Here is a 14,379-nt window from a genome sequence, read left to right as displayed (position 1 = left end):
AGGCAGGAGATAGGAGGCAGGGGACAAGAAGAAAATATTCTCAAGTCCCAGAACTCTGAGCCCACCTACTCCCACACAGAGGGTTTCTCTCCCTCAGGATCGGGGTACCTTCTGTGATGGGGATCTCCCATGGAGTCATACTCTGAGGGACCAGCTCATCAAAGAAGGTTGAGGAGGCAGAAGCTTCCTCTGTGATGTGTTTTGAGGCCTGTACAAGGAAGGACAGAGGTGGGTACTTAGGAAATGAATCCCAAAACAGACAGAGAGATGCCTTAGTGACTCTCTCTGGAAGCTCTACTATTTGGCCCTTAATGGGTAAAGCTAAAAGAATAATCAGGTAAGGTTTGGGAAGGGCTCTAATCCATGGTTAAAACATAGCTTCTCTCCCAGCGCAAAAGCTTATGCACTCTGTATCTCACTGCGGTTCTAAAAAAATGAGGAGTCTGAAGACTACCACAGAAGCTGAGCATTTCATGAGAGCAAAGCAAAGGGCCAGGAAGAGGCAGATGCTCTCCAGGCAAGTCTCCCGTGCTACCCTAGGTCTGGCTGCCTGGGCTCCTACCACACCTGGCTGCAGAAGACCTGCTGTCTGTTATTGTGATCATCTCCCTCGGACTGAGGGCTCTCACCCAGCCCCAAGTCACTCTTCAGCCACGTGGCCACCTGCAGGGAGAGACCTATGAGCGCCCTCTTCCCGGCACAAGATCAGACATGCATTATGCTTTCTTCCCACCTCCACACCCTGCTGCCTGGACTCTCTAAGATCCTGGGGCTTTTCACCTGGGGAAAAGCCGACCTCCAGGAGGTAATATTTTCGTATATGCATTAACGAAGCCCACAAAGAGGTCACTCAAGACAGTTTCCATTGACAGCATTTTCTTCTTCTCTGCCTCAAGTACATGCTTCTGATGTGTGAGCAGCTTACCTTCTTCTGAAGTTCATCTTTACTGTATCCTAATAGTTTTAGAAATTTCACTCTGGAGTCTTGTTCTAAGGTCACCTAAGGAACCACAGAATACACAAGTCTCCATTAAACCAATGTGAATGACCCTCTCCTGCCTAAGCCAGCATACCCTCTAATACAGTTCTTCGTCCTACCTACCAGAGGTGCCCTACTAAGGCCGGCACCATCTCTCCTCTTTTTCTCCCCAGATTTGATCCCGCTGGGCTGGTGGCATGGTGTTAACAAAACCCTCTTCCATTTCTGCATGAGAATGAGACCTTCAGTTGACTTACTAGATCTGTTGGCCTGGTTACCTGATAAGAGTAAAACGTCAGCTATGTTTCTAGGCAACATTGCTTGTGACTGATAAACTGGACTGGAACTATAAACTATAAATAATCTCTGTGGACACCACGCTCTAGTCTGCCCTGATTGCAAGGGCTCTTGTAACTGAAGAGATCTCTTGCAGGGACTCTAGAAACCACACTTTTGGTGTGGGTACAAGAGACATTGGCTCTTGTGGGTGTTAGGCTTCTAAGGCAGAGCCACCTACACAACTGCCTAATTTTTTATCTAATCTCCTTACACCTGAGCTGTCTTCTGGGGAGGTGAAGAGGAGAGCTCTGAACTGCTGCATGGCCTGCCACAAGGGCTCCCGCAGAAGACAGCCACAACCTGCTGCCCGGCTGACAAGCTGTGGGTCCTGTCCCACAGCTCTCTGAGACTGATGCCAAGAGAACCTAAAGAGCCTTGTGCATGTCTAAACATCCAGTTGAAGACACAGTTCCTAGTGGAAGCTGCATAGACACAGTAAAAGCCAGATACTGAGGGCCAAGCCTTCCTGAAGCCCTACCCTAACCTGGGTTAGATGGCTGGGCCCTTCATTTCCCCTACACAGAACTGTGAATTCTGACTAATATCTTCCTCACAGTGTCTCAGGGCTCCCTTTTTCTCACACGCTTGTCCTTTAGAAATGTCCAGCCACATTCGGCTTCAGGGCCATCATCACAGACAGCTCTTGGATAGCTTTTCAAGCAGACTCCCCTCTGTCCTTGGGCACCGCTGCCTCCTTTGTTTGGAAGAGTAAAGGTTCAACTACTGATGGTGCCTTCTATTCTCTTTCTCACTCCACCATTCATTCCTGGAGCTGTTGCCTGCATTCTGCTTACAACAAAAGCAGCATTTCTTACTCTTTTCTCCCCACATCTTTTTCTAGCTTCACTCTCTAGATGATCTTTCTCAAATCCTGTCTCCTTCCCAGATACCTGGTGTCTACCATCACAAAGTTCTTCTGTGTCTGAAGCACAGACCCCAAGCCCTGCTCAGAACCCCAGGCTGGGGTCTGTCCTGTTTTTTGCAATCTTTGCTACGGCCCCAAAGCTTTGAATAATCCTCTCGCTGCCTGCCCAGTCGGTTACTTCTTTTTCTTGCTTTACCTCTCTCCTCTCATCTGCTCACTTCCTTTCACAGGCAGAGCACTCCTGGTGTCATAAGCAGCTTGAAATTTCATTAGCACTGGAACTCGATCCATGCTCCAGAGTAAATTGGGACTTGATCCCTGAGTCTCACCACAACAACTTGCCTTGGGTTAACGGAAATAAACTCAAAGCCTTCTCATGATGCATTCCCCACTTCCAGCCAATCCTCTTCCCTTCCTTTTCCTTCTCTTCTTCTCTCTTCCCATCACCTTATCTGCCCTTTGGCATGGCATGAAAGCCTTCACCTTGGCCCTGGTAAAGTCTCCAGGACATCAGCAATAGTAGCAAAAAAGGCAAATGTTTTTGTACACTTTGGCTTCCTTGGCTGCAAAGGATCTCTGAGCCACTGGCAAAAGGTGAAGATTTCGTGTCCAGAGGGTGGGTGTGGCATTAGGAAAAAGGCTGAGAGGTCAGAGCCTTTGTAATCTAGGTCCCAGTGTGATTGTGCATCTCCTGGAATTTCCCACTTTAGGGAAACACTTTGGAGCAGCCAGCCTTTGGGCTTCCTACCTTCAGGAACTGCCAGAGCATCTTTTCACTTTGTAGTGACGTTAGTTCGATCTTGTTCTGACAATAATTCAGGAGATTTCCTGACCCCAGGGACTCCTGCAGCTCAGCTGACCGCCTCAGGAATTCAGATTCTGTGGTCACTTGACTGACGAAGACTAGGCGGAGGCAAGGCTGTGGCACCTGATGGGCAGGGGTGCTGGGGAGGCCAAAGGTAACCAGCTTTCCCCCAAACTGGTGAGGAAAAACAAGAATGGTAAAAATTAACACCAAGTCTACATCACAGAGAAGGCTATCTATTGGTCAACCCTAGGACAGAAAATCAGTAATAATGCGGGGAGCACCATTCTCCCAGTCACCTGCACTAAACACCTTGGCTTCATCACGGTCTTTACACCCACCACAGCCAAGCAACAGCAGTCTTACCTCTTGCTCAATGTCTCCCATACAGGTCCCCTCCATCCCACTCCCAGTGCTAGCACATCTAGATGACTGGAATTGGTTGCTAGCCTCTGGGTTTTTCCTCCTCAACCCAAGCCTTAGACTACTGGCCTGTACCTACTGCTACTTAGGGGCTTGTTACGGTTTCACAAGGCCTCAGATGAGGGCTTAAGTACCTCTGCCCATAGCATACAAAATCCTCCAAGATCAGGGCCAGACACTCTAGCCTCTCTCTCCCTCCTCATTTATGTGATCGCTCCACATCCCCAAAGGGCCCAGTTTATTCCCACTTCTGAGCCTTCACCCACCAAAACACCCCCAACTGAGAATCCTTCTCACCAAATTAGGTACCCTACACAAAGCACCTGTCACAAAGCAGAGCTCGGTGAAGTTCCTTTACTCCAGCGGTTCTCCACCTTGGCTGCATATTAAAACCACTTGAGGAGCTATCCAGAATCATCATCAGGTTGTACTCCCAACAATAAAATCTGAATCCCGGGGGGTGGGACCAGGCATCAGTATATTTTCAAGCTCTTCAGGTTGCAGCCATGGTTGACAACTACTGCTTACTCCCCAACCCTTCACTATTTTCCTAAGACCCCTGCCTTAATGGACTTTCCCGGCCAAAATTCTTCACTTGACTCTCCTACAGCACAAACCTACACTATAGATTAGTGCTACGCAGAACAATTTTAACTTTTGACTTGTTAATACTTGATAGTTTTACAAAGTGCTTGTATATATGCTTATTTGAGGTTCACGTCAATTCACTAACACATAGCTGAGCAGGTATTACTATCCCTGTTGTACAAATGAGAATATTGAAGTCTTGAGTTAAGTGACTTGCCCAAGGTTACCCAGCTAATAAGTGACCGAGCTATGATAAGAATGCAGGGCTCTCCAGAATCATGAAAGCAGCAAGGGAAAAAAAAATCCCTAACCTACAAGGGAAGACAGATCAGGTTTGCAGCAGACCGATCCACAGAAACTTGGCAGGCCAGAAAGGAGTGGCAGGATATATTCAATGTGCTGAATCAGAAAAATATGCAGCCAAGAATTCTTTATCCAGCAAGGGTGTCATTCAAAATAGAAGGAGAGATAAAAAGTTTCCCAGACAAACAAAAATTAAAGGAATTTGTGACCACTAAACCAGCCCTGCAAGAAATTTTAAGGGGGACTCTGTGTGTGTGTGTGTGTGTGTGTGTGTGTGTGTGTGTGTGTATACATAAACAAATACCAAAAACAACAAAGATTAAAAAGGACCAGAGAACACCACCAGAAACTCCTACTCTACAAGCAACATAATGGCAATAAATTAATATCTTTCAGTACTCACTCTAAACGTCAATGGACTCAATGCTCCAATCAAAAGACATAGGGTAACAGAATGGATAAGAAAACAAGATCCAATCTATATGCTGTTTACAAGAGACCCACTTTAGACCTAAAGACACCTTCAGATTGAAAATAAGGGGATGGAGAACCACCTGTCATGCTAATGGTCAACAAAAGAAAGCCGGAGTAGCCATACTTACATCAGACAATTTAGACTTTAAAATAAAGATTGTATCAAGAGATGCAGAAGGGCATTATATCATACTCAAGCGGTCTATCCACCGAGAAGAGCTAACAATTGTAAACATTTATGCGCCAAATGTGGCAGCACCCAAATATATAAATCAATTAATCACAAACATAAAGAAACTCATTGATAGTAATACCATAATAGTAGGAGACTTCAACACCCCACTGACAGCAATGGACAGATCATCTAATCAAAAAATCAACAAGGAAACAATGGCTTTGAATGACACACTGGACCAGATGGACTTAACAGATACATTCAGAACATTTCATCCTAAAGCAGCAGAATATACATTCTTCTCCAGTGCGCATGGAATGTTCTCCAGAACAGACTATATACTGGGACACATATCAGCCCTAAGTAAGTACAAAAAGATCGAGATCATACCGTGTATATTTTCAGACCACAACGCTATGAAACTCGAAATCAACCACAAGAAAAAATTTGGAAAGGTAACAAATACTTGGAGACTGAAGAACGTCCTACTAAAGAATGAATGGGCTAATCAAGAAGTTAAAGAGGAAATTAAAAAGTATATGGAAGCCAATGAAAATGATAACACCCACAACCCCAAACCTCTGGGACGCAGCAAAGGTGGTCATAAGAGGAAAGTATATAGCAATCCAGGCCTTCTTAAAGAGGGAAAAAAGATCTCAGATATACAACCTAACCTTACGCCTTAAGGAGCTGGAAAAAGAACAGCAAACGAAACCCAAAACCAGCAGAAGACAGGAAATAATAAAGATTAGAGCAGAAATTAATGCTATTAAAACCAAAAAAAAAGTAGAACAGATTAATGAAACCAGAAGCTGGTTCTTTGAAAGCATTAACAAAATTGATAAACCACTAGCCAGTTTGATCAAAAAGAAAAAGGAAAGGAGCCAAATAAATAAAGCCAAGAATGAAAGAAAAGAGATCACAACCAACACAGCAGAAATAAAAACGATAGTAAGAGAATATTATGAGCAATTATATGCCAATAAAATGGGCAATCTGGAAGAAATGGACAAATTCCTAGAAACATATACACTACCAAAACTGAAACAAGATGAAATAGAAAATTTGAACAGACCCATAACCAGTAAGGAAATCGAATTAGTAATCAAAAATCTCCCAAAAAACAAGTGTCCAGGGCCAGATGGCTTTCCAGGGGAATTCTATCAAATATTTAAGGAAGAGTTAACACCTATTCTCTTGAAGGTGTTCCAAAAAATAGAAATGGAAGGAACACTTCCAAACTCTTCCTACGAAGCCAGAATCACCTTGATTCCAAAACCAGACAGAGACCCCACTAAAAAGAACTATAGACCAATTTCCCTGATGAACATGGATGCAAAAATCCTCAAAAAGATATTAGCCAACCGGATCCAACAATACATTAAAAAAAATTATTCACCACAACCAAGTGGGATTTATACCTGGGATACAGGGCTGGTTCAATATCCACAAAACAATCAACGTGATTCATCACATCAATAAAAGAAAGGACAAGAACCATATGATCCTCTCAATAGATGCAGAGAAAGCATTTGACAAAATACAGCATCCTTTCTTGATAAAAACCCTCAAGAAAGTAGGGATAGAGAAGCATACCTCGAGATCATAGAAGCCATATATGAACGACCCAACACTAATATCATCCTCAATGGGGAAAAACTGAGAGCTTTCCCCCTAAGGTCAGGAACAAGACAGAGATGTCCACTCTTGCCACTGTTATTCAACATAGTATTGGAAGTCTTAGCCTCTGCAATCAGACAACACAAAGAAATAAAAGGCATCCAAATCGGCCAGGAGGTGTCAAACTTTCACTCTTCGCAGATGACATGATACTCTATATGGAACACCCAAAAGATTCCACCAAAAAAACTGCTAGAATTGATTCATGAATTCAGCAAAGTTGCAGGATATAAAATCAATGCATAGAAGTCGGCTGTATTCCTATACACCAAAAATGAAGCGACAGAAAGAGAAATCAAGGGATCAATCCCATTTACAGTTGCACAAAAAAACATAAAATACCTAGGAATGAATCTAACCAAAGAGGTGAAAAATCTATACACTGAAAACTATAGAAAGCTTATGAAAGAAATTGAAGAAGACACAAAGAAATGGAAAAAGATTCCATGCTCCTGGATAGGAAGAACAAATATTGTTAAAATGTCAATACTACCCAAAGCAATCTACATATTCAATGCAATCCTTATCAAAATAACACCAGCATTCTTCACAGAGCTAGAACAAACAACCCTAAAATTTGTATGGAACCAGAAAAGACCCCGAATAGCCAAAGTGATCGTGAAAAAGAAAACGAAAGCAGGAGGCATCACAATCCCAGACTTCAAGCTATACTACAAAGCTGTAATCATCAAGACAGTATGGTACTGGCACAAGAACAGACACTCAGATCAATGGAACAGAATAAAGAACCTAGAAATGGACCCACAAATGTATGGCCAACTAATCTTTGACAAAGCAGGAAAGAATATCCAATGGAATAAAGACAGTCTCTTCAGCAAGTGGTGCTGGGAAAACTGGACAACAACATGAAGAAAAATGAACCTGGACCATTTTCTTACACCATACACAAAAATAAACTCAAAATGGATGAAAGACCTAAATGTAAGACAGGAAGCCATCAAAATCCTCGAGGAGAAAGCAGGCAAAAACCTCTTTGACCTTGGCCACAGCAACTTCTTACTTAACACGTCTCCAGAGGGAAGGGAAACAAAAGCAAAAATGAACTACTGGGACCTCATCAAAATAAAAAGCTTCTGCACAGCAAAGGAAATAATCAGCAAAACTAAAAGGCAACTGACAGAATGGGAGAAGATATTTGCAAGTGACATATCAGTTAAAGGGTTAGTATCCAAAATCTACAAAGAACTTATCAAACTCAACACCCAAAAAACAATCCAGTGAAGAAATGGGCAAAAGACACGAATAGACACTTCTCCAAAGAAGACATCCAGACAGCCATCTGACACATGAAAAAATGCTCCACATCACTCATCATCAGGGAAATACAAATCAAAACCACAGTGAGATACCACCTCACACCTGTCATAATGGCTAACGTTAACAATTCAGGCAACGACAGATGTTGGTGAGGATGCGGAGAAAGAGGATCTCTTTTGCATTGTTGGTGGGAATGCAAGCTGGGGCAGCCACTCTGGAAAACAGTATGGAGGTTCCTCAAAAAACTAAAAACAGAACTACCCTACTACCCAGCAATTGCACTATCCAAGGGATTTATCCAAGGGATACAGGTGTGCTGTTTCGAAGGGACACATGCACCCTCATGTTTACAGCAGCACTATCAACAATAGCCAAAGTATGGAAAGAGCCCAAATGTCCATTGATGGATGAATGGATAAAGAAGATGTGGTGCGTATACACACACACACACACACACACACACACACACACAATGGAGTATTACTTGGCAATCAAAAAGAATGAAATCTTGCCATTTGCAACTACGTAGATGGACCTGGAGGGTATTATGCTAACTGAAATTAGTCAGAGAAAGACAAAAATCATATGACTTCACTCATATGAGGACTTTAAGAGACAAAACAGATGAACACAAGGGAAGGGAAGCAAAAAATAAAAACAGGGAGGGGGACAAAACAGAAGAGACTCATAAATATGGAGAACAAACTGAGGGTTACTGGAGGGGTTGTGGGCGGGGGGATGGGCTAAATGGGTAAGGGGCATTAAGGAATCTATTCCTGAAATCATTGTTGCACTATATGCTAACTAATTTGGGTGTAAATTTAAAAAAATAAAAAATAAAACAAGTTAAAAAAAAAAAAGAATGCAGGCCTCTCCAGACAGACCCAGAAATACAGAGAACAAGCCAGTGGCCGCCAAAGGGGAGGGTTAGGTGAGAGGCCAGGCAAATGGTTGAAGGGGAGTGGGAGGTACCTGTTTCTAGTTATGCAATGAATAAGTCATGGTACAGCATAGGAAATATAACCAATGGTACTACAACAGCACTGTATGGTGACCCATGGTAGCTACACTTGTGAACGTAGCGGAACGTATAAATCTGCTGAATCGCTATGTTGTACTCCTGAAACTAATGTAACATTGTGTGTCAGCTATACTTCAATTAAAAAAGGCAGAGGGGTGCCTGGGTGGCTCAGGTGGTTAAGGGTCCGACTCTTGATCTCAGCTCAGGTCATGATCTCACAGTTCATGAGTTCAAGCCCCGCATTAGGTTCTGAACTGATGGCACAGAGCCTGCTTGGGATTCTCTCTCTCTCCCCCATCTCTGTCCCTCCCCTACTCTCTCTCTCTCTCTCTCTCTCTCTGTCTCTCTCAAAATAAATAAATAAAAACTTTAAAAAAAAGGTATTAAATAAGTATTGGGGCTAATTCAGAGAAAATGAAACTCCTAGGCATTGTTGGAAATATTAAATGGTGCAGCTGCTGTGGAAAATGGTATGGTGAGTCCTCAACAATTAAACACAGAATTATCTCCTGAAATCAATAAACAAAACAAACGAAGAAATGTAGGTCTTTCAACATCAGAATTCTTCACCTCCCTGCCTCTTGAGTGTGTTGGCCTTGCCTCCACAATAAAACTGGTGGCTCTGCACAGAAGAATCACTTCTTTGATACATCTGTTTTTAAATGACACCTAATATTTAAAGCATTAGGTTAACCTAGTGCTTTAGGGCCCTGCCTCTCCTCAGGCCAGCAGCAAGGGAATCACCTGGGAACTTACTGGAAATCAGAATCTTGGGTCCTACCCTAGACTAAAGGAACCAGAATCTGAATTTTAGTAAGATCTCCAGGTGATCTGTATGTGTATTAAAGTTTGAGAAGCACTTGCTTTAGGGATAAAAATGAACAAAATGTGGTCCCTGTCCTCCAGGAGTCCATTACTTAGTAGGGTCTCCACCGAGTAGGTAAATAACCTTAGTCCAAGTAAAGTGTATCATTATAGGAGGATAAATCCTCAAAGTGAAGTCTGACAAGGGTTTAAAGATGGACAACATGGAGGGGGTGGTATTTAAGCAAAAGAACATGAAAAGGTACAGTAGGATTCAATGGCTCAGGAGAGAAGTTGAAGGGCAGGGTACAGGCAAAAGCAGCAAAGCTGAGGAGTTATTTGTGGAACAGAAAGGAGTCATATATAACTGGAGCACATGAAACACATAAGAATAAGGGGGAATAAAAACTGGAAAGGTAAGTGCGGCCCTGTGTACATTTGGCCTTGAGTCCATAAGACAATGGGGGCCAAAGGTTTTGAGCAGAGGAGGGACAGGATGGAATCTACATTTTTTTCTTTCCTGCTTTGTATTCTAACCCTTACATGTCTGGACTCACTACCAGTCCAAACACGTAAGAGTTAGAGAAAGATCAGGTGGAATCTCAAGCAGTTCTCCATAACCAAGCAGTCTAAAGCGCTCAATTCCCTTTAGACAGGACCAGCACAGTACGCTAGGCAAAGGGGTAGAAAGGAAAGCTACAGTAACTCTGCCTGAGTATGAAGGTGGGACCTGATCTGAGACACAGGCAGTAGGAATGAATCTCCTACAGAACACAGCTCCGTGCTGGGCGCGCAACAGGCTTCACAAACACATACACACATACAACCATGCACTACCCACCCCCCCCCACACACACACTACACTTACAGCAAATGAAACACCTGCTGGCCTTCTCATCCATTTGGGGGGTTTTTGTAGAGGAGGTATCAGTGATGCTTGGGCCACTTGCTCTGGCACCTGCAAGGGTGGGAGAGGCTGGCCTTTGCTGAAGGAAGAAGAGATCTGAGGGCAAAAGGACATCAACTTGAAGTGGTGCTGCGTCTACATGTTTGGGGGAAATCCTTGAAACATCCAATCTGGCCCACAAAGGCTAGACTCCCATTTTCTAGGGAACTGGTAGTGAGAGTAAAACTCGCATGCAGTAGGCTCTTGGAAAGCCTACTGTATCCAAGGTCTACAGTGGAGTGTAGACACAGAACAGATCTATAGGAGAAAGGGAGATAAGGCACTTCCAAAATAACGATTCCACCATAGAGGTCCAGTGTCCCTGAAATACCACAGAGAACATCCAAGAGCAAGCGTCAAGGTGAAGGCCTCTTTTGTATTGTGGCAGAAATTGACATCCTCCCAGGAAGATGGGCACTAGAGCAAAGGTGCAGCCCTCCCAACCCAGGCCCCTGGCTTCCCAGTCTCCAATAGTCCCCACTTCTTCCCATCTTCCCAGGCCATTCGTCCTTCTCTCTCCCCCAACATAGAGACAGCATTCCCTCCAGCATTCTCCACCAAGCCCTTCAAACCTTGTCAGCCTGTCTGATCTGCTGGACTTCCCAGCTCCCACCCATCACGGAGTACAAACTGATCCAGCCGTCGAAGGAGGCAGCAGAGAACACTGGAGGGTCCCGAGGGCACCACTGCACATCAAAGCACCAGCTACTCTGTGTGGGTAGCTTATATACTACCTGTGAAGGAACCCAACCATTAGGGAAACCTTGACTTAGGTAAAACAATGCAGAACACACAGCTCATCTCCTCTCCCAGCATGCCCACAGAAAGGCCGGCCTACCTCACCACTCCCCAGGTTCCAGCACAAGATCTGGTTGTCCTTGGCACTACTGAGCAGCAGCTCAGGGTCAGCCTGGCTCCATGACACTGACAAGATCCCCCTAAAAAGGAAAGGAAAGAGGAACTAACATTTGTTGAATGCCCACTAGGAGTAGAGTGTCATACATATCTTGGATATATCTCATCCCTATAAAATGAGTGGCCTGATTTCATTTTACAAATGAGGAAAAGGAGGCTTTGAAGAATTAAGGAACCTTCAGCAGCCATACAGCCAGGACACGTCAAACCCCAGAGCCTGGGCACTATGCACTGTATCATCCTGCCTCTCACAGTCTCTGCAGGATGGCCCGCTTCTCCTCCCTGACTGTAGAGTAGGGACTGTGAATCAGCATGAGTCACTCAAGCACCCATCCCTATGTGTGCTTTTTAGCCCATGTGAGGAGTGAGGATCTAACTCTTAAAAGTCCCCAAGAAGGCATAAAAGCAACATAGACCTTTAGTAAGAAAGAACAGTGTGGGGTTGTTTTCTCTGCTAGGGGCCTAAGAGTTACAGCTTCAGGGGCAGGCCTGTTTGGAGGATAAACAGGAGCCAAGGTTTTCTTACTGAAAAGTCTTAGGGGTGCCTGGGTGGCTTAGTCAGTTAAGCGTCTGACTCTCGGTTTTGGCTCAGGTCATAATCTTGTGGTTTGTGAGATCAAGCCCCATGTCAGGCTCTGTGCTGACAGTGTGGAGCTTTCTTGGGATTCTCTGTCTCCCTCTCTCTCTACCCTTCTCTCTCTCAAAATAAAGAAACTAAAAAAAAAAAAAAAAAAAAAAAAAGGAGAAGTCTTGGAGGAGATAACCTCACCACCTAAAGAGATTAACATTATCCTGGACTCTCCCAGGAGGACTAAACATTGGCTCCAAATATTTGTCATGACCCCATCCACACTCCAATTTCTGGAAGTTAAATGGAATCTCAGGTTCTTCTCCATAACCTTACCATCTCAAGAAACTCCTCTTTGTTGGGGCTAGAGCTAGGATTGGGAAACTGTTCACTGGGAATGGCTTTGAAGGCAGGGAGGATGTTTGGTAACTAAAGTGAGGCATTCACTGCCTCCTACCCAGGTCAGTTATGCCATACCGTCTGCCAAAAAAGTAGAGTTTGAGATATTACCTGCTGTGGCTCTCCAGCACCTTCAGGGGAGAGGAGGCAAAGCGCAAATCCCACAGCTGAATCACTGGAAGACGATCATCTTCTGAGCAGAGCACCAATTGGGTGGCTATCTCTGGGTGCCAGGCCAGGCCTGAGCTGTGCATCTGTGAACAAAGCAGACCCCAAAGGGTGACGTAACCTGACTCTTCTGATTATGAACCTTTTCCGCCCAGTTGGAATAGGGCAGGTTTTGTGTCTCTTCTGTGTGATGACCATGAGCAAGTAATGAATATTAGAAGCCTCCAGATCAGCTCTGTTTAGCTTCCCTAAGCATTCACTCTCAACAGGAAATCTGATAAGAGGCTAAGTCTGCAAGTGTAGCAGCTGAAAGCAGAACCCTGGCCTGGGGAAGAACAGCTCCAAAGCTCAGGCATGAGGAAGAAGCCAGAGCCCAACCCTGCATTCTGCCTCCAGAACTCACCCTGTTGCTATGATCGCTGACTTTGATGATAGGTTCATTCTTTCTGAGATCCCACACAACTGCCTTGCCGCTGGGGTGAGCAGAAGCCAGAATGTGTTGAACCTGCCGGTTCCAAGCGAGTGCTTTGATGTCTTCTGGAGGCTGCTGTGGCAGGATGGGGGGAGGGGGTGGAGGACAACTTGTCATCCCCTGGACCAAGAGACATTTGCTGTTCCACTGCTCCCAACCACCCACAGAAAGCCCAAGAGCAGACATGAGCTTCCCAAACCCAGATAGTATCAGGGAACCGAGGGTTAAATTTTCTAGAGAGGATCCTTTGGGGGTACTGGTGTAGAAATTGAGAGAAGGGCAGGCACACTTGGATTTTACTCCTATCCCAAGTTGCTCCTGAGAGAATAGAGTCAAGATTTAAAACAGGCCTCTTATCTATGACAGAGAGAGAGGGAGAGGAGGAAGAAAGGGAAACACAGACACATAAGACCGTCAGAGAAAATGAGGCAGAAAGAAAAGCCATTGCTATTTTTAGGGCACAGGGTGCTATCAAATTTATAATTAACTTACCTCACAATACTGTAAGCATAAGACAGAGAAGAGCCAGGAAGCAAAAAGACAGACCCAGTTATAGACTGACAGGTAGGTACACTCAGAGACAGATATACACAGGACCCCAACTGCATGGAGAACTAGATACAGAGGCAAAGCTGACTCACTCCACAAAAAGGACAAGAGTATATCTGGGTGTCCTACTCTTAGCCCCACTTCCTGAGCTTAGGGTCCTACTCTACCCTGCCTGAGCTCTACTATGATAAATCATACTCACACTTCTTTTCTCAGTGCCTCCCACTGCCCTTCTTCATCTTCCTTCCAGAAACCCTAGGACAGTTAATGACCACAAACCACCCTCCCCTCCATTGCTGCTAATGGCTGGCTGGTAAAATGTGTTCGTTTGCGGAGCTTTATTGCCCTCCAGTGGTAAAGTCCAAAACCTCCTGTGCTCTGGCTGCCTCCAGGATTCAAGACTCTCCCTGGGAAAATCAGCTGCCCTAGGAGCCTCCTTACCTGTGACTTGGATCCTGGGGTCATTGGCACATTTAGGTTATTCAAATCCCAAATGAAGATTTCAGAATCACTGGCTCCTGTGGCCAGGAGGTGGCCCTGTATGAAGAACAGGTCTTTGGAGAAACACCACCCCAGGAAGAAGTGAGAACAGGAAAGGGGGAAAGAGACCCACATGTGGGGTTTCCAA

At 44.6% G+C, this 14,379-nt stretch overlaps 1 protein-coding gene across 17 annotated transcripts in view; it reads right to left on the bottom strand.

The window, feature by feature from the left end:
* SEC31B (SEC31 homolog B, COPII component) overlaps positions 1–14,379 on the bottom strand; it is a 36,746-nt gene that overhangs the window by 11,606 nt on the left and 10,761 nt on the right. For 11 of the 17 annotated variants that reach the window (XR_013550551.2, XM_060641741.3, XM_060641742.3 and 8 more), the window contains 10 exons: positions 14,193–14,288; positions 13,134–13,277; positions 12,674–12,816; positions 11,519–11,618; positions 11,253–11,414; positions 10,603–10,737; positions 2,932–3,162; positions 926–1,000; positions 568–663; positions 109–208 (listed from right to left, as the gene is read on the bottom strand). Coding sequence is in view for 16 of the 17 variants with exons in the window: in XM_060641741.3 (XP_060497724.2) it covers positions 109–208; positions 568–663; positions 926–1,000; positions 2,932–3,162; positions 10,603–10,737; positions 11,253–11,414; positions 11,519–11,618; positions 12,674–12,816; positions 13,134–13,277; positions 14,193–14,288 (1,282 nt within the window). In the remaining variant the exon portion in view is untranslated. The remainder of the gene's footprint in view (positions 1–108; positions 209–567; positions 664–925; positions 1,001–2,931; positions 3,163–10,602; positions 10,738–11,252; positions 11,415–11,518; positions 11,619–12,673; positions 12,817–13,133; positions 13,278–14,192; positions 14,289–14,379) is intronic. The other 6 variants (XM_060641736.3, XM_060641735.3, XM_060641737.3 and 3 more) reach the window with 5 other exon arrangements.

This window comes from Panthera onca, chromosome D2 (genome assembly GCF_046562875.1).
Source record: "Panthera onca isolate mPanOnc1 chromosome D2, mPanOnc1 haplotype 2, whole genome shotgun sequence".
NCBI classification, from domain to species: Eukaryota; Metazoa; Chordata; class Mammalia; order Carnivora; family Felidae; genus Panthera; species Panthera onca.
The sequence above is the reverse complement of the archived record's forward strand: the minus strand, read 5'-3'. Positions and strand labels throughout refer to the sequence as shown.